The following is a 20,225-nucleotide window of genomic DNA, read 5'->3' as shown; positions in this document are numbered from 1 at the left end:
ATCCAACCAACTCCTTCGCCTGGATGAAGTTGGCTGGTCTCAAATGTGAAACTGAGGGTTTCCGTTTTTGCTGCTCAGGACCAGTCACTTCCCACTCGCAATCGCCAGAATGTTATTCTTCAAGAAAATATCAATACGAAATGTCGTCTTTGCAATGAATTCAAGGAGACTGTCCAACACCTTGTCAGTGGATGCCCTTCCTTGGCACAAACAGCATATCTTAAAAGACATGATGGCATGGTTCGCTGCTTTTATTATCGTCTCCGCCATGCCTGTGGCTTTGACTCCGAGGTCCATCCATGGTACAACCCTGAACATGTCCAGGGCGTCCTGGAAAATGATGCTTTTAAACTTCTCTGGAATAGGCCAATATACAGCCTGAGACGAATTCCAGCCAACAAACCTGATCTTGTCCTTTTTGATAAAGCCAATGAAATTATTTATATCATAGAATTTTCTGTCCCTTTTGACAGCAATGCGATTGGCAAGATTCAGGAAAAGCATGAAAAATATGCGGACCTCGCTTTTGAAATGTCTTGCCTGTATCCCAAGTACACTGTCGTCAGGCTCCCCATTGTTCTCGGTGCCCTTGGTTTGGTACCTCCTGATCTCTTGGCGCAGATCAGGAGAGTGCCCGGGTTCTCCACCGGGAGCACAGCCCTTCTGACAATCTGGGTAATGCAGAAGGCTGCAGTATTGGGGAGCCTCCATATTCTCTGGAAAGTTCTTGGTGGGTTCGACTAGGCAGTGTTTCCTGGGAGAAGTCCCATTCACTGTCTGGGCTGCGTGTAGAGGGGGTGAGGGCCCTGAGCTGATGATGAGCTTGACCAGCCTGACTGTGCCAGGATCACCCAAACCCTCTCTGCTGCATTTCATTTCTAATCTGTAAAACATAATAATAATAATAAGGGTATTTGTAGAGCGCTAGTTCCACATCATTGAGGGACATGCTCAAAGCGCGTATTGCATATGTGCATATGCACTGGAGGGACAACAGTAGGTACACTTAGTCGTAGCATTTGAAGAGATACGTTCTTAGTCCAAATTTAAACACAGATAGCGTAGGTGCACTTTTGAGGTTAAATGGGAGAGAGTTCCATAATGAGGTAGCTACATGTGAGAAGGATCGAGCCCTGAAAGATTTCAGTTTATATACTGGTAGGTACAGTCAAGAGCATTTGGTCAGCTGATCGGACATTCCTAGAGGGCTTGTAGTGGACAAATGTCTCCTGAAGTTAGACAGGGACATTACGAAGAATACATTAATCAGCATGTCTTTGATATGAAATATTCCAGTTGTATGGTACCACTATCAGCAATGTTCCAACTATATAAATGTTATTAGATCATGATACATGAACCAGGAAGTGTTGACATGTAACCATGCAAGTCACAAACTTGCCAACACCGACAAACAGCTCCGAACTCATCCAGTCCAGTCCTCCAGACGTCTTAATGCAGTTATTTACTTACTAATCATAAGACTGCAGTCAAACAACAGAAACTTGAACTTGGGTATATATTTTTTATTACTTTTTTTTCTCACAGTTTACTCGTCTTCCTGTGACCTGAGCCTGGCATTGGGGTTGGTCACCTTGATTGCGAGCTGCTGGGCACGCTCAACGATCTCTTTCCTCTTTCGTGATGAGACATTGTGAGCGATCTCAGCTGAGAATGTTCTGTTTTGCATCAGTAACACCTCCAGTTCCTGCAACACGACAGAGGTTCTTCAATGTTACTACAGAGGTATGACAATCTGGATGTTGCCTGTATGTGAAGCATGAGCTCACGCTCACTTCTGTCTACAACTATTCTCAATGTCTCAATGCTGACAGCAGTGTTCCAGCCATATCACAACTGTCTTAGTTTCAGTTGCTTCGGACTGGGTAATGGCTTCTTTATTTACAGGCAAGCTGAAGTATCAAGTTTGGAAAGGCTGAGAACAGCTGCAAACATTGATGCTGAGTAAGGCAACTTTCACTCACTCATGACTTTCAAGTTTTATGATGAACACATTGGACTTTTTCCTGAGCTCAAGAGACATAATTTGTGATAATTCTTTATAAATTTATTAAGGTGAACCTTAGCACTGCACCTCTATTATAGATAAAGAGGGTAGACATGACCAGAGCTGACTACCAACATACCACACATGACCAGAGCTGACTACCAATGTAACACGCACAACCAGTGCTGACTAAAGGCGAACCCCGTTTACTCCGACCCCACATCTCTGGAAACCCCACCTTCAAGACAATTTTTATGTGAAACAAAACTTACCTTCATTAATTGTACATGCTTAATTGGACCCATGCTTCCGGACCTGGGCGGCAAATTTTTGTGACACATACACATGCATGTGTATGTGTCATGTCACGTTTACCACACGACTATGTGATTTCATTGTTAATCTATCGGAAGGCATTAGATGTGAATTGATTATTTAGCCATCAAAACACTAGGGAAGCGTGTCACTCGGGTTCTTCGTTAGGATTTGGTGGGAGTGAGTACATCTCATCAGGAACGATTAAGGTAAACTACTCTGTAATTGTACTGTATATAACACTTATAAATCGACCCCTACTATCTGTCGTGATGCAAGCTAAAAATAGCCTGCCACATGATCTAAGTCATGTGATCCCGTCTGGAAGTTTACTTTCTGCAGACAGCATATGTTCAACGCAATTCCATGTGTTTTTAGGGCATTTAGAATTAAAAAAAAATTGTAATTGGCAAAATAGGAACTTTTCGTCATTGACTTACGTTTTTCATCTAACTTACCACCTGAAGCTCCACACGCTACATGATTACGTCCGAGACAACATGACAACTTGTAACCCGTGTTACACCTTCCATGTATTATCAGTACACTTATATGTCATGATGATTCACTCTTATTACTATTGACTGTTGATTTATTGATATGCGTACATACATTTTCTTTGCTTTCTCTTAATTTTCACGATTTTGCTTGTTTGATCCAGTTAACTGGACGTCTCGCTATCAGGACGATTTTCAAGTGAAACCAAAACGTCCGGATAAACAGGGTTCGACTATACCAACATATCACACATGACCAGAGCTGATTACCAACATATCACACATGACCAGAACTGACTACTAACGTATCACATGTGACCAAAGCTGACTACCAACATATCACACACGACCAGAGTGGACTACCAATGTAACACACACAACCGGAGCGGACTACCAACATAACACACGTGAACAGGGCTGACTACCAACACACCACACATGACCAGAGCTGACTACCAATGTAACACACACAACCAGGGCAGACTACCAACATATCACACATGACCAGAGCGGACTACCAACATACCACACACCACCAGAGCAGACTACCGACATACCACACGTGACCAGGGCTGACTACCAACATAACACAAATGGCCAGAGCTGTCTACCAACATATCACACAAGCAGAGACAACTGCCAAAATACCATATGACCAGAGCAGACTACCCGGAGAAAGTATCACAGACCACAACCTACCTTGACATTGTGAACAAGGAACTTCTTGAAGCCATCTGGGCAGACATGCTTCACTTTGTAACATGTTCCGTAACCAATGTTTGGCATCAAATACTGCCCCTTGAAGCGACGTCTCACTCTGTTGTCAATACCCTTGGGTTTACGCCATGCTTGCTGTGGAGAAAAAATAACATATGAATAAAGTGTCTCACTGTTGTCAGTACTGCTGGTTTACAACAAAATCCCACATGGAAATAGGAGTTGATCTCGCAGGCACAGGTACAGTGACGGATGATAGAGGCTAACAGACCCAAGGTATTACCTCCACTCACAAATGAGGGCAACAAATTTTACAAGTCCTTGCTGCTTTAAAGATTGGTTTGTTGTTAATCACTACACTCAGCCATATTCCAACTAAATGGGGACAGCCTGTAAACGATATTGTTAGGACCATATAATCCAGCGATCAATAGTAACAGCATCGATCAAAGCAATTGGTATACGAAGTGCATGTGTCAACCTAGCCCAGTCTGACCACTTGATCCTGTTAGTCATCCTTTACAAGCATGAAGATCTAACCCTGATCCCCAATGGTTGTTAAAGAGAGGGTCTTAATAAATTGAAGTCTGCCATATGTTCAGATAATTACTTCACAGTCTAAAATGAATCAGTGGTAGTGTGGACAGTGGTTGTGTCAGGCATGCTACTACACTTGATGCTCTGTAGGTATACTGTCTGGGAGTCTTCTGGAACTTCTTAATATCCATTCTGTACATTTGTATGTTCTGAAACACCCTGCATATCCAAGGAACTCTTGGATATCTTGGTGAAATGGGGCTTACAGATGTGTTCTAGATTTTTGTACCAACATACAAGATACAATCTTGAATGTCTTTTGTGTGAAAAGACTTGGGAATGACTGACATTCCTTCTTCCTATAGAGCCATTCATTCATACACAGAAGTTATGTCACAGTTGCTTAACGTATTGCGAGTGAATGAGCAAGAGGGTTTGATTTCCTTTAGACAAATGTTTAGTCTCTGAACACGTACAATTTTGATACTAAAAAACTAAACCATATAAATTGAAAATGATCCCTAGGGAAACCAGAGATTTAGGCTGGTGGAAATCTTGACTTGCATTAGCATTGCAGAGAGGACTTGGAGCGAGTTTAGTTTTATGCTGCATGGCAATATTCCAGCTATATAGCATTGGTCTGTAAATAATCCATTCTGGACCAGACAATCCAGTGATCAACAGCATAAGCATCGATCTGCGCAATGGGGAACAGATGTGTCAACCGAGTCAGCAAGCCCGACCACCTGATCCTGTTTGTCACCTCTTACAAGAGGCATAGTTGCTTGTTATGGCAAGCGTGTGTTGCTGAAGGCCCACTCTATCCAGATACAGTACTGACACTAGAGGCATGTCCACCTCGCCTCACTGTGCACACTTAACAGGTTAGTAGGTGTGACAGTTGCATTTAATCCAAATTTATATACTATTTAACATAAAAGTCCATCATTGAGGAGCTTGCATTCTACAGTGATAGAAATTAACACTTGCCACCAGGCCCGAGGCGAGTAGAAGTTTGTCCGGGCGAATTAGAACTATGCTATTGCTCGCCCACTGGACAAGGGTATGTGCCATTGCTGAACATAAAGATGGAAAGACTGCCATCTGAATTCCCGATTCTGATAACTGATGAAAAGGTCTCATTATAATCATGATTTAGATGTTTTTGCCTCACTAGAATTGGTTAATATAAAATGAGGCTTTTTTTAACTACATCATTTTTTTTAACTAGGCCAGTAGAAAACAGCTTGAGCCAGTAAGATTTTACGTCTACTGGCCCTGAGGGCCTGTCTGAAAGTCAAGTTAATTTCCATCACTGTTCTATACTATCTGTGATATTGCTCACCTTGACTCTCATGTACCGCTCGGACTGATGACGGATGAACTTCTTGTTCCTCTTTCGAGGAACCTTGTGCTTAACTAGGGGTCGAATCGCCATCTTTCTTGTCTACAAAGAAAACAAATATAAAATATTAATTATGTACCTGTATCATTGTTACCTAGGTAACAACTTGACTAGTTATAGAATAGATTAAGGTGGGGAACAAGGTCATCTGGATGTTTCAAGTCCATACACATCAGTTTTCAAGAGATATTCAGATAAAAGATTTAAAAGAAATCTCAAAGAATAAAAGTAATCTGAAATAGTTACTTCTTGTTACTTATATTAAATAAAAGATAATTGTGTCAGAATCACAAAACAATACTTGGTGCCTAGTCAGTCTACTTTACATTGTTGCAAATTGCTTGATTCTTCTGAAGATAGGCAACTGACAAATGGAAACAAATGTAAATAATATTTAGTAAAGATAACAAAACATGATTATGATGTACTGTGGTCCATTTTGTTATAGTACATGTATTTGGTACCTGAAAGGCCTATCAAGCAAAGAGAACAATTACATAATACATCTTGAAAGATTGTTATAATTTACTAAGTCAGCAGATTCAAAATCAGATCAGGGGACCTTGGTGTTCTCTGCTGCAGTAATTAAATGTCCGAAACCTTTTAACCATCTGAGATGTCACGATGACTGATAGTCCTTTATAATTATCTTTTAACATCTAATTTGCATTATTCCTTGTTAAGTCATAGCAACATCTGGCCATGCCTAGTCATCCGTGAAACTTAAAAATGAATCAACTGGCTGTGAAAGCAATATTGGAATCATGTCAAATTATTACAGTTTAAAACGATTTTTTGTCGGAATTTAATCTATTAGTAGTTTGGTCGACAGATCACATACGCATGAACACATATTACGATCGTGTGCTGCTAGATATGTAACAGTAAACAGAAACAAGATAATCTGGTCTAAGACAAAAGATGAAAATTATGAAACGTCAGCATTCTTACTTACTACAAATTGACTGCTGAGAAGTTGGTCGAATATTGACCACTTTAACGGTTTTAAAGTGACATTATTAAGCACAGAGGCTTGGCTACTTTGGCCTATCGGAGGTAAACAAATATTTTTCTGGTATCTTATATGATGACAAGATCGTAGTATGTTGATAACCGCCTCTCCTTACCATTTAGAGTATGCCCAAACCTCTGATCCTGACAAAAATACATTAACAAACGATAAGATCACGTAGAATCTCAAATGACAAGAGTACATGAGAATTTCAGTGAGGGCACGGCATGCGTGAATTCATAGGTGTTTCAAGCATACAATTTCATGATATATTTGAATGAATCAAAACATAACCCTGCTGTGATATCGTGCAAAATGATGACTCCATTTTAACACTGGATGTGGTTTTGGTATGCTGATAAACTTCGATTCTAATTAACGTACATTTGAACGACCCTGTGTTGGTGGCCAAATGCCGGAAAAGGAAGTAAGGAGAACTGCGCCACCTACACAATGACAACTAAGGGACAGAACCGCTGAGAGTTAAAAACAAATATTGCTCATATATAACATATACACCATTGACGCTGTCGGTTTTACACAACCCCTGAATGATATTATTTCCGATTCCTGACAGTCATGTGCAAAAACATTAAAGGAAGAACGTGCAGATTTCCCATTGACACTCCCACTTCGCGCGATCTTGATTTATGTCAAATGACGTTGTTTCAATGTCGTTATCCTGCATTTGCACAGAAAACAGACACAGTACTTTATTACACGTTTAAGACACACAGGCGTGGGGTTGGGTGGGGAAATGCACCCCCAATTTTTGGATGTTTTTTTTTAGTTATTATTATCATAACCTCAGTCATGATACGATATGATATTAAAAATACAGTTACTTCTTTCAACACATTGTCGTTGCATTCCGTATAAGACCCTGTCTGTTTATACACAAGTAAACCCTCTAACGAATAGCGATACGGTGTCGTTTTCGACAAGTCAAGGTTTCCCTCTTCTCGCCAATCTGGATCTTTGTCGTCTGTTGACAAGATGTGGTTAGAGCAAGAATCCAAGAAAACACACAGTGGAAGCTAAAGGGACCTTTCATAATTTATAAATATATTTAGAAAGTAAGTGACCTTACTGCAAGTCATGTACGTAATCGTTATCAAATAAAATTTTCGCCGACTGAAATTGAGTGAGTGAGGTAATAATTCTAAAAGGATAGAGAATGTGAGCTCATGAAAAAGACGTACTGTAAATCGTATCACACCTGTATTTTCCGGAAAGATGTCGTATCGATCGCGGTCTCAGAGTATTGTTACAGCCCTGTTAAATAACCAAGATGACCGATAACAACTGCGGAATAACAGTTTGGTTAGTTAACACACAGACGTTCGTATAATACTACTTAGACTAACAGCTATAGTCTCTGAAACAGTCTAAGTAAACTTATCCTCAGTACTTTTCGTTACACTCCATAAGTGGTGTAGTGTAACGAAATACACTGCGACGAAGTTTACTTAGACTGGTCTCTGAAATGAACATATTTCACTGAAAAAACGTTCATACTGAAAAAAATATTATAGTGAAATGGAGCCCTGAGACTTTCTTCATTTCCTGAAGCTATGGAAATCTAGACTTGCCACATTTTCTAGACTTGGGCTCTCTTGGCTATATATACTTCAGGGTCTGTACGACAGACTAAATACTACTAAATACAGACAAATGTTACCCATTGGATTCTGTCTGTGTTTGTGGTGCTTTGTGGAAGTAATCATACTGAAAATAGCTATAAGGCTGACCAGTCCTGTGAACGAACAGGTGCTTGTAGTATCTCTTGTGACGTCATATTGTACAACTACATTTGGATATTATGACGTCATGCCTATTGTACATGTCTTCGTTCGGCAATAATGTTTGATGAAACGAAGTAAGACATCGCCTACAGGCTCATTTGTAAACAAAATGACCAATGTCAATTTTGTAAACGGTGAGTTTCAGTAAATTAGATCAAAAACTTTCCTCTCAAAGAGTTGGCCACGAGCTCCTATAAAGGCTGCTGTTGTATTTCATAGATATCATGTGGGTGTATATTTGATTGCTTCAAGAAAAAAGAAAGAAAGAAACCGCAATTGGTATAATAATTCACACAAGGCAAATCTTTGGCAGGATGTAGGCTAAGTTAATCATTTATTATTATAAAGTCGTAAGATATGTAAGATAATGAAGGGCTTAAACCTTCCCTGACCCTGAATCATTGACGTAACTTCCGCTCTAGTATTACTTCTGCGCAATAATATGCGCATCGTTCAGAAGGTACTGTGAAGTCGGCAATATTTTGTGTGTAGGGTGAAGTTTCAGTCAGAGCTTTGCCCATGTGCAGTTTCTTTTCCACGATTGAGGTATGACATTCGTTTCTTTGAAATCTGATCTTCCCTTTTGTCGGGCGTTTGGCCTCATGCGAGAGTGCACGCGATCGCTAATGTTATTTCTTTCTGTGCAGGTGTCGATGAGCTAAAATGGTGTCACCGCGACTTGCCTCCACACCGTCTGAGAAGAACATTGGAAACATAGTCTCTTAAACATTACGATATGGGGACTTTTAAGAACTCGTAAAATCTTCATCCATTTGAACTTATGAAGATTACAAGGAACATCAAAGGAAATAGACCAATTTGTAATATTGTCAAATGTTACATGCAGGCTTGAAATATGTCCTGAAGACATCCTAGAGTATGACAGCCCTTATGCCGACACTTGTCTCCAGAACAACTGCTCGGATTTAAGACAATTCAACACTTTGAAAATATTGATCATTATGTAACTCTGACAGGTATCACACAGTGATCTGTCATAACATCGCTACAACCAAAGACCAGCCCCTGAAACAGGAGATAATACCTTAAGTAGGTAGACCAGTTGTTCCTGACTAAATACTGTCAAATCACATGCCAGTTTTAAATGAAGTGAATACTATCAGTTTGTGCAAATGTCTCGGAAAACCAACAAGGCCCAAGATAACTCAGTTGCAGCAGAACGACTAGCTGACTACAGAGGGGAGAGTGTTATCCCCATCATGTCTACTCACGGTACCGGCTCCGATTCACCAGATTTGGAAAGTCACCGCCAAGCACAGTATAGCCATGATGGCTGTGATGATGTTGTCGCATCAATGGACAATGTTTCCATCAGGGAACAATTTCAAGCCAAAGAAATTCCCAAGGTAATTCAGTTAGGGATTTTCATATTTTAGTCATGCAATTGTGATCAGGGAGAAAGCCACTGATTTGGGATACCCACTGACACTAGTCGTTATTTATCCAGTGTCTGTGAGAGAAATTATAACCCTTTGAGTTATTTAACTATGATCTGCCGTATTTATGCGTTATTTAAAAGACAACTAATATCTCCTTGGGGTAATATTTTATTTCCCTGTATTCATCCCTCGCAAGAACTCCCTCAGTGATACTGTTGGGTAATTACAAGGTAATCATTAGTCCCTGTAAATGAAATTGTTTCCCACGTAATCTTGCATCTACACGTTGGATATTGTATATGAACAAATCATGACTGAATGTGATATGCTTGCAGCTTCTACTTACCCTGTTCTAAAGGAGTCATTGTCGTTTCCTTACAATATTGTTCACAGCAATCGTGATCTGATTTCTGTATTTTAGTGAATGTTACTTACTAGACTGGATACATATATCATCAGTGTTATACTGTGATTTGTTATGGTGTTATTTGTTGTAGTTTTACGGTTATGTGTCAACATTTTGTTGTTCACCTTCAAAATGGCATATACTGTGGGAAGGCTCATTGACATTGTCGTTGATAAAATGTATTGAGACACCTGTCTAAGTAGTACCTATGTAATATTTATTTTACATTTGAAGAAAAGCTGCAATAAAACAAAAGCTTTGTTAAGATAATATGTTTTTCTGGGTAAAACTATTGTCTTTGGTACTATTTCTTCAGATCATTCCATAAAAGTTCTTTGAAGTTACATAACTGGATTTTTAATAGATTGGAAAGAGTTCGCTCTGTTATATTTTTAAAATTACCGTGTCTAGGGCTGTTATTCAACATGGTTAGCCCCTATATATTGTTATTAATTTTTGAGCTTGCAGTTATTTTTGTGAGTTCTCAAGTAATTGTTGTGGTGGGTTTTGTTTATCTTAGTATGTGTTATTTTAAAAATGTAAAGTGCTCCAGATAGTTTTTCAAGCAATTGGGTATTTACTCCCATGTCTGTTTGAGTAATTGCACTTTTAAGGGAGTAACAAGCATTTTTTATACACCTACTGGTTAAGAATTGAGTACTTTTACACAGAGTTTCAGCCATTTTCAAACACTCAATATTGAAGTCGCATGACACGTTCTAATCGTGGAGCTCTTTGTTGTGTGCTTATATGCTTGCCTTTATTACAAGATACTGACTTACTTGACCCTAGATGGTACACATGCTGTGATATTAGTATTAAATGAGTGAAATTCACTTTGAAAACAGTCTAAATACTAACTTGCTTAAAGATACAGATGTGTAGATACATATGAACCAATCATGATCGATCACAGATACTGATTGTTTCCTTGATTACTGTTTTCTATCTATCAGTCATTGATGAAATCTATTAATTAGAACACCACTAATATGTCAAAACCTGTATATACATAAACAAAATGGCAGAGCCCCCTCTCAGAGCAATCTCCAACTCTCACTTTCATTAGATTCAGGCTTGGCATCTCTGACGTGGGTTGTCTATGCAGGTTGTGTGTGAGTCACAGAGTGGGTTGTCTGTTCAGTTTGTGTGTGAGTTACTGAGTGGGTTGTCTATGCAGGTTATGTGTGAGTGGGTTGTCTGTGCAGGTTGTGTATGAATGGGTTGTCAGTGTAGGTTGTGTATGATTTACTGAGTGGGTTGTCTGCACAAGTTGTGTTTGAGTGGGTTATCTGTGCTGGTTGTGTGTGAGTGGGTTGACTATGCAGGTTGTGTGTGAGTGGGTTGTCTGTGCTGGTTGTGTGTGAGTGGGTTGTCTATGCAGGTTGTGTGTGAGTGCGTTGTTTATGCAGGTTGTGTGTGAGTCACAGAGTGGGTTGTCTGTGCAGGTTGTGTATGAATGGGTTGTCTGTGTAGGTTCTGTGTGAGTTACTGAGTGGGTTGTCTGCGCAAGTTGTGTGTGAGTGAGTTATCTGTGCTGGTTGTGTGTGAGTGGGTTGACTATGCAGGTTGTGTGTGAGTGGGTTGTCTGTGCAGGTTGTGTGTGAGTGGGTTGACTATGCAAGTTGTGTGTGAGTGGGTTGACTATGCAGGTTGTGTGTGAGTGGGTTTTCTATGCAGGTTGTGTTTGAGTGGGTTTTCTATGCAGGTTGTGTGTGAGTGTGTTTTCTATGCAAGTTGTTTGTGAGTGGGTTGTCTATGCAGGTTGTGTGTGAGTCACTGAGTGTGTTGTCAGGGCAGGTGGTTTTTGAGTGGGTTGACTATGCAAGTTGTGTGAATGGGTTCTCTATGAGGGTTGTGTGTGAATGGGTTCTCTATGAGGGTTGTGTGTGAATGGGTTCTCTATGCAGGTTGTGTGTGAGTGGGTTGTCTATGCAGGTTATGTGTGAGTGGGTTGACTAAGCAAGTTGTATGTGGGGGTTCACTATGCAGGTTGTGTGTGAGTGTGTTGTCTATGCAGGTTGTGTGTGAGTGGGTTGACTATGCAAGTTGTTTGTGAGTGGGTTGCCTGTGCAGGTTGTGTGTGAGTGGGTTTTCTATGCAGGTTGTGTGTGAGTGGGTTCACTATGCATGTTGTGTGTGAGTCACTGAGTGTGTTGTCAGTGCAGGTTGTGTGTGAGTGGGTTGACTACGCAGGTTGTGTGAGTGGGTTACCTGTGCTGGTTGTGTGTAAGTGGGTTGTCTATGAAGGTTTTATGTGAGTGTGTTTTCTTTGCAGGTTGTGTGTGAGTGGGTTGTCTATGCAGGTTGTGTGTGAGTGGGTTGGCTAAGCAAGTTGTGTATGTGGGGGTTCACTATGCAGGTTGTGTGTGAGTTACTGAGTGTGTTGTCTATGCAGGTTGTGTGTGAGTGGGTTGACTATGCAGGTTGTGTGTGAGTGGGTTGGCTATGTAGGTTGTGTGTTGTGCGTGAGTGTGACTAGGTTGTGTGTGAGTGGGTTGTCTGAAGGTTTCATGTGAGTGGGATTTCTATGCAGGTTGTACGTGAGTGGGTTGTCTATGCAGGTTGTGTGTGAGTGGGTTGATTGCAGGGTGTGTGTGAATGTGTTGATTGCAGGTTATGTGTAAGTTGGTTGACTGCAGGTTGTGTATGAGTGGGTTGTCTATAAAGGTTTTATGTGAGTGGGTTTTCCTTGCAGGCTGTGTGTGACTGGGTTTTCTACTGCTGGTTGTGTGTGAGTGGGTTGATTGCAGGGTGTGTGTGAATGTGTTGACTGCAGGTTTTGTTTGAGTTGGTTGACTGCAGGTTTTGTTTGAGTGGGTTGACTGCAGGTTGTGTGTGAGTGGGTTGACTGCAAGTTGTGTGTGAGTGGGTTGACTGCAGGTTTTGTATGAGTGGGTTGACTGCAAGTTGTGTTTGAGTGGGTTGACTGCAAGTTGTGTGTGAGTGGGTTGACTGCAAGTTGTGTGTGAGTGGGTTGACTGCAAGTTGTGTGTGAATCGGTTGATTATGTTGTGTGGGTTTGTTTTTATGTGTGAAGGGGGTGTGGTGTGTATGTGTTTGTGTAACATGATATGTACAGGCCTGTTAAGTTTGTCAGTTGTGTGTCAGGGCTTGTGATTCAAGCTACATTACTAGTCTCAAGTCAGAAAACATTTGTGGCCATTGATTAATGTGAATAATTGATGAATTGTAAAAATATCTTGTTCTGTGCTTGTGAGTTGAAATTTCTGACAATACAGAATTTGACATTTCAACCTTGCCTGGTTGATCAGTGTTAATCAAGTAAAATTAGAAATACATATATCTCTTTGTATATTTGTGTAGGATGGTAATGGAATAGTAAGGAGAAATGAAAATGTAAACTTATGTGGTCTTGTTAACTATGGTTTACACCAATGTTGATGTTTTGATGATCTCTATGTCTTGTACACAGCTTAGCATGGCACCAATGCATGACTGATTTTAAACAAACTATTTTGTGTATGGAACTTTCCGCATGGTGGATTTTAACAATGAATATTTGACTAGCAGTTGTATATGACAAGCAGGTGTACCCCATCTGTCCTCACTTGGCTGTGTCCCAGTTGCTTTTTTAAAGAACTAATAAACTCACATTTTTTGCACTCTTTTAACCATTACATATGAAAGACTTATGGTTAGTCTAAAGCAGAACACCAAATTTATTCTTTGAAAACTGTCGCCAGAGCTCTGTAGTGACATCATGTGAGGGAGGATTTTCAGTTAGTTGTATATAAAATGTCTAATAGGCCAATCAATTTGCTGATTACCGGACGTCAGCAGAGATATGCCAAGTCATTATATTGCTGTCAAATGCTCCTAGGTCCTTGTGGCATAACAATTTCTTCCTCAGAAGTGAGTTTGTGTTCGAAGTAACAATAATATTGACTCCCTCCTTGTTTCCAAGAGAGAAATTGTTATGTTTTAAGCAATGTCAACCTAAATCCTATTGTCTGTCAAATACATATTTTACTAGTAGTACAAAGTAGTTCAGATAAAACAGTGCTAAAAAGCATTTATACTCAAGATTGGCGGTTGTTCATGAATGGACACTGCCATTGTTTAGAATTGTGGCTTCTTGGTCTAGAGTAGGTTTGAGAATCAGTTAGATTATGGTTTGTTTTCTCAAGTTAAAAGATCAAAACTACTTCCTACTCATAGTTAAATGTGTTTTTGAATCATGACTAAATGATTTTGCATGACACTGTAACAGAACTACAAGAACAATATATTAACATTATGACAACAAGCGATTTTGCCAGAAAAGTCTCCGAAAACAAGTTGTATCTGGGAAAATATGTGAAGCAGGTGACAAGATTAAATGGCAGTAGATGGTGAAAACATGGAGCTTTCAAAACAGCTGTCACGACTGCAAGTTTAGACAAACCTATAAACAAGCTATGCTACCCTCGGAAATGTAGATAATTGCTACAGCAGCCCACATAGGTATACCTCACATTATGTCATGGAGTCGTGCAAGAATTGTGCACTGTTGTCAAAAAGATCAATTTCAGGTAATGAAATGTTGAAATGAGTAGTTTTAAGGACAATGTTTCATTTATTTCTTTGTTTATGAATGATTTATGCATTTGTGCCCCCCTTGAGTATATGTGGTCTTTAGAGTGATACCCATGTGTAACAAGCACCCCTGTATTGATATTCAATTTTAATAAAAAAAATCATGTCCCTTCAGCAAATTCACATCTCAACGAACATGTATCTTGAATATGCTATTAGAAATAAAATATCACTTGACACAATAATTTGCCATTCATGGTATACCTATTCTTCTGCTAGGCATTGTTTTATATGCAGAGAACAAGATTATTGTGCACATTGTTCAATCAAGTAAGCCAGAAATTTCATGGAGCATGTTTGGATCCACTGCATCATCAATTCAATTAAACCATTCCCAGTATAAATTTGATGCAATCATTGGAAAATACTTCTGTAATAATCTAGTGATTTTTGTGAACCTGCTATAGTATGCCTGGGAGCATACAGGGTTACACTCTGTGTCTGTCTGTCTGTTCATATGGCACAGGGAATGTACTCTATCCACTTCTCCTCAATGACTACTTTATGGAATTCAGTGAACATATACATGGGTTTTCCTGTGACTCTAATGGTGTGCATCTCACATTTCTGCTTTTGTGTTTTATTGCTTTTTTGTAAGGTTAATAGTGACATTTGAACTTAAGTACATTTTGCAGAATTTCTTTGTGATGATAATTTAATGTGGGGGTGAACGTTATCCACTTCTCCTAAAAAACTACTTTATGGAATTAATTTTGATTACATATGTCCTTTATTGGGACTCTAAAGGTGTGCATCTCATGTTTTGTTTTTGTATTTTATTTATTAATATTTATTTGCATAAATTTTGTTGAATTTCTCTCTGAATATAGTGTTATAGGGGATGAAGTCTATCTACTACGTGTGTTTCATTGAGACTGTCATACATTGTTCATCCAGGTTTATAATTTTGTCACTTCTACAGATATTGAATTTAGTTCTGTTCATCCTGTTCGTCCCATACAACAGGGACTGTACTTTATCCACTTCTCCTCAAGAACCACTTCACAAAACTCAGTTAGCTTACATATGTCTTTTATAAAGACTCTAAAGATGTACAACTCATATTTTTTTTTTATTTTATAGTGTTTTTTTGTATGTTTAGAGACATTTAAACTTAAAATAAATTTTGTGGAATTTCTCTCCGATGATAGTGAAATAGGGTATTAAGTCTATCCACTGGTCCACAAAACTGCTCAACAGAATTGATTAAGCTTATTCATGCATTTCATTTGGACTCACGAAGTGTGCATCTCATAGTTGCATAGATGTATATTGACCTTATGAGCAGGAATTAATCACCAGGGCACACTCAATGTCGAGGAACGTTTCCTATAACTGCGGGGGCATCCGTGTCCCTTGACACAATTTTGTCTTGTTTAGGTAATGTATTGTAGTACTGACATGTTATTTTAGGTGCAAAATGTATTAAAGAATAATATGCAAAGCATTTTGGTACAATGGACCATTGTTGACAGTAATTTTGTACCATATATATCCCATCTGTAGATAGGTCATAGTAGTGCTTGTGGTTTATTCTATGTTATCTCTTGATGTCAAGTCTAGAGTCTCTTAGCAAGGAATATGTGCCGATGAATTTCACTTTCAACAAAAATGTATATCAAATAAAGTGAAATTAGCATTGCGAATCCTCATTATTCTACCTTGTCCATTGGACATATAAATTTCAGAATTTTAATCCTTTTAGGATAATAGTTGGTTTGTATTACAAGGGTTTAATTGCAGTAGAACAGTTAAACAAATCTATGTGCAGTATGTGATAGCGTTAACTGTACTTGTTCTTGGTGTTTCATGTAATGTGCAAGCCCCCTTGTTATACGAACTTGGGTTGTAAACTAGTGATATTCCATGTGGGTCCTAGTAAAACATGTTCATTGTACATAGCCTCATATTATTGGTTTTCAGATTAATTGCACAATCAGCTGACCATCATATCAACTTACAAGAGACAAATTTATCATGTAACATCATGACCTGAGTACTTTGATGTTTGCTGTGATGAAGCACACTATGTTAAACGGCAAGCAAACACTTTTGATTAAATTTGGTCCTATTTCCAAGCATTAAGACCTGGTTGTTTACACTAAGATTGGTGAAAACGTGTGAAATGGCTTGCTTAATTTGCTTCACCTCAGTTACTTCTGACCCCACTTGTGATGTTTGTGAAACTGTCACTGTTTCAGGAGAAGAAGGGTAGCCAGGGCTCCATAGCAGTGGAGCCAGCAAACCCCAAGAAGCAGGTGATGGTGATAACTGGACAGAACAAGGCAAAGCCTACTGTCCCAGCACGACCGTCAGTCAAGGCAGACCTGGTGAGCCACATTTATAAGTTTCTATAGATCCATTGTGCACTTGGTACAGTTATATACCAATCAGTTGATGTATTCATAGAATTCTCAAAGTGGTGAATGTTTGATTATACCATACTGAGACTTTTGGTAATTCAGTTTGGTTATCAAGATAATCAACCACAGGGTTAACATAATTTCAGCATCAGACAAGCTTGGTGTTTACAACACTGAATATGAAGTCATTAATGAAATGACCATTTTGTGAAATTCCTCGTCAGTTGTTTTCAAATAAGTAAAGAAATTATAGCAAAGGTATAATATTTAGATCATTATATATTAAACAGTGCTTCCTTTTGCAGCATTCATTTTGTTTGTGTTTTTTTTTCTGGACCTGAATAGAAGTCATTGTTTGGAATTGATGCTGAAGCAGATGCAGTCCTGCATAAAATACGCATGAAAATTTGAAAATTGTTTTGGCAAGTGTACAGTGATAAACTGTTGATGTTCAGACACCCATTGTCGTCTCACATGTTATTCATATTAGGCGTTGAAAACAGAGGTACTTTTGGCTGTTGTATCATGTTACAGAGTGGAAAGGCACTAATATCTATTTCAGAACTGTTTCTGCTCTAATTTCCAGATTAGCTCTATGTAAAAGTGAAACAAAAATGAAACTGGAAAGTTAAGGACTGCTATGACATGTTACAAGTGGAAAACGTCACCGTATTTTGTGCTTCCTTCATGGTTTATTCGGACGTAACAGTTGCACAAAATTAACTTATTTAAAGGTCACATGCAACCAAAAAATCAAACATAATTAAAATACAATTATCAATTGTTCATGACATATAATATACATTGCTGCTTGTAAGAAATAAATAAACAAAATTATAAGCGTACAATCGCGATTCGAAGTGCAATATTTTGTGCTTGGGCTTACTTCCCTCGAAACAAGCCTTCGGGAGACCAAACCCAGTCATAGAGGGTGGATGTGCACTCAAGTGTAACAATGGCTTCCGATTGGCTGGTTCATTTGCTGATACGCTGAGGGCTCATTGTGTGTACAGAAAAATGATAAGTTTGACGAGCATTTTAGAAGTATGCCGAGTCACAAGAAAGTAAGATTCTTTATGGATAACAACTTCTTTTATTGTACTTGCTGCGTCGTTTCAGTATGGATTCATATATCGTTGTCAAACAAAATCATATACACTAGAAGAAGTTGTTATCCATAAAGAATGTATATAGAGATGTCGGCTTTTGTAGATACATGTTCTCTGAATTTGATTCGATCAAATATCATCTCTGTAGAAATGGTGAACTACTGAGTGGCTGGAAACTGTCATTCGTCCAAGTACAAGGTAGTACTTGAAACTACCAAGAGTTTGCACCAGTTTCCGTCAGATCCAGTCATCTGAGAAAAATTGATGTACACGTAGTTTGTTTGCAACCCACAGACATAAAAAACATGTCATGTGTACAAGTATCACACCTGTCTAATTACATAATGTGGCAGAGACAGGACTCTGGTGCACGAGTCATAAATCAATTTATTTTGTTTAATGCATACAGCCTGATAGGTGTTAATTTCTAATTGCGTGTGGTCAGAGATTGAAGCTGTGTATTGCATATTCTCGTTAGCAGACAGGCAAGCAGACATATAGGTGTCAATAAACCAGACATTGAGCTTTCTCTGTGACAGAGGCTGCTTACTACAATCAACAAGTTTTTTTACGTAACGAGTAGATTATTTACTTGTTTGTGTACACAACCAAGACTAGACTACTGCTTGTGACCTCATACTCCGGGCAGGCATACTGTTTCAAACTCCATGAACCTATTCACTGCGCATGCGTCATGGGGCCCAGCGCTGGGGGAAAGTTAGTCAATCGTTTATACCCCAGTTTCGCGGGCTTTTTTTACTTTACAGGTTGAATTGACATTTTTGATAATTTGTCTCGGTAAGTTTATACCGAAAGGTATCAGAATCTGCAAAGTTGTGTTTTATGTTGCATGTGACCTTTAAGTTGCAGTTGTAATATTTGAATAATATGATAAAAGATAAATTTCATATTTATGAACTGTAGGATTAAAAATTTCAAATGGTGTGTGATATTCAGTAGCTACAATGGTTTACAAAGTGAGGTTTTCCATGATAATCATGGGATCCATCTATGACCTCAGAGTCCTGGAACTCTCTGTCATGGCAGAAATGAGAAACTTTCTTCTTTGATTACTTGATGCATTCTTCTTGGTTGACTTAAAATCCATTTCAAAAGGACTCCTTACTTTTCAGCAGAGATCACCCACTGAAAGTTGTAGATTTGTAGATTTATCACTACAGATGTTTTGCACATGCATTAATATTATAGGTTGGACTAATGTTATTGCTTTGCGAAGGTGAGATATCACTGATAGTGTGACCAGTAACCATGAAGAGACCCGAGTACCTCTGCACCTTGTATGGAATGTCAGTTTCAGTTTTGAACAAAATTATGACTTGATCCAAGGTTGTCTGTCATGGGCACTTAACATCCTAGATAGATTCCTCTTCAGTGTATTGTCCTCGGTAGCACCATTTAGCACATGTTTTATGTTGTTCTAGGTGGTGTCATTGAAACATAGCTTTTGTCTTAGCAATTCCAATCTTTAGTTCATGGGCAGGTATATAAACGGGAATTTGTTTAGGACATGCTTATCTTGATGGGCATGAAATGAAAAAACCATTGATGTTAACTTCTGCACATATTTCAGGATATTGCCAAAGAATTCAAGAAGTGCAAAGAAGAGGGAGCGAAGAGGCTTGATCTGAGCAAATCTCAGGTGAGTCGGTCAGAACGATCATCAGTCCCATGTGCCCCATTATTGTCTCCCCATTTTGATGAATTGGCAGAAGAGGACGTAAGTACCCTATGTCGGAATTACCAGATCACCAGTACCTTACGATTGTCTCCCTTGGGTCATGAAGGGTGACCAGATCACCAGTACATTATGATTGTCTCCCTTATGTCATGTATTGCAGACCAGATTACCAGTACCTAATGATTGTCTCTCTCAATTGTCTCTCTGGGTGTGTCTTTGCTTGTGACATGGGTGGGTGTTTTCACCATGCCTGTGAGATGAATGGGTATGTCTTCATGTGTGTTGTGAGATGGATGGGTGTGTCATCAGTGCAGATGGGTGGTTGTGAGAATGTTGGTGTGTCTTCACCATGC

The 20,225-nt window shown here is 39.1% G+C and overlaps 2 protein-coding genes across 3 annotated transcripts in view; one reads left to right on the top strand and one right to left on the bottom strand.

The window, feature by feature from the left end:
* Positions 1-1,511: 1,511 nt before the first annotated feature.
* LOC137295629 (large ribosomal subunit protein eL32-like) lies at positions 1,512-6,946 on the bottom strand. 2 transcript variants are annotated; one of them, XM_067827082.1, is made up of 4 exons: positions 6,876-6,946; positions 5,420-5,521; positions 3,520-3,672; positions 1,512-1,708 (listed from the first exon to the last, which is right to left on the bottom strand). In XM_067827082.1, the coding sequence occupies exons 2-4, from the start codon at positions 5,510-5,512 to the stop codon at positions 1,550-1,552; spliced, it is 405 nt and encodes a 134-aa protein (XP_067683183.1). In that variant the 5' UTR covers positions 5,513-5,521; positions 6,876-6,946; the 3' UTR covers positions 1,512-1,549. The 2 variants fall into 2 exon arrangements, with proteins under 2 accessions (XP_067683183.1, XP_067683182.1); XM_067827081.1 differs by having other exon boundaries at positions 5,420-5,516; positions 6,872-6,932.
* A 1,792-nt stretch (positions 6,947-8,738) lies between these two features.
* Positions 8,739-20,225, top strand: part of LOC137295826 (leucine-rich repeat protein SHOC-2-like) — a 29,778-nt gene continuing 18,291 nt past the window's right edge. Inside the window, exons 1-4 of the mRNA XM_067827380.1 lie at positions 8,739-8,842; positions 8,944-9,663; positions 16,903-17,031; positions 19,765-19,833. Of these exons, the coding sequence (XP_067683481.1) occupies positions 9,430-9,663; positions 16,903-17,031; positions 19,765-19,833 (432 nt within the window). The 5' untranslated portion in view covers positions 8,739-8,842; positions 8,944-9,429. The remainder of the gene's footprint in view (positions 8,843-8,943; positions 9,664-16,902; positions 17,032-19,764; positions 19,834-20,225) is intronic.

Source organism: Haliotis asinina, chromosome 9 (assembly GCF_037392515.1).
Source record: "Haliotis asinina isolate JCU_RB_2024 chromosome 9, JCU_Hal_asi_v2, whole genome shotgun sequence".
Taxonomy (NCBI): domain Eukaryota; kingdom Metazoa; phylum Mollusca; class Gastropoda; order Lepetellida; family Haliotidae; genus Haliotis; species Haliotis asinina.
The sequence above is the reverse complement of the archived record's forward strand: the minus strand, read 5'-3'. Positions and strand labels throughout refer to the sequence as shown.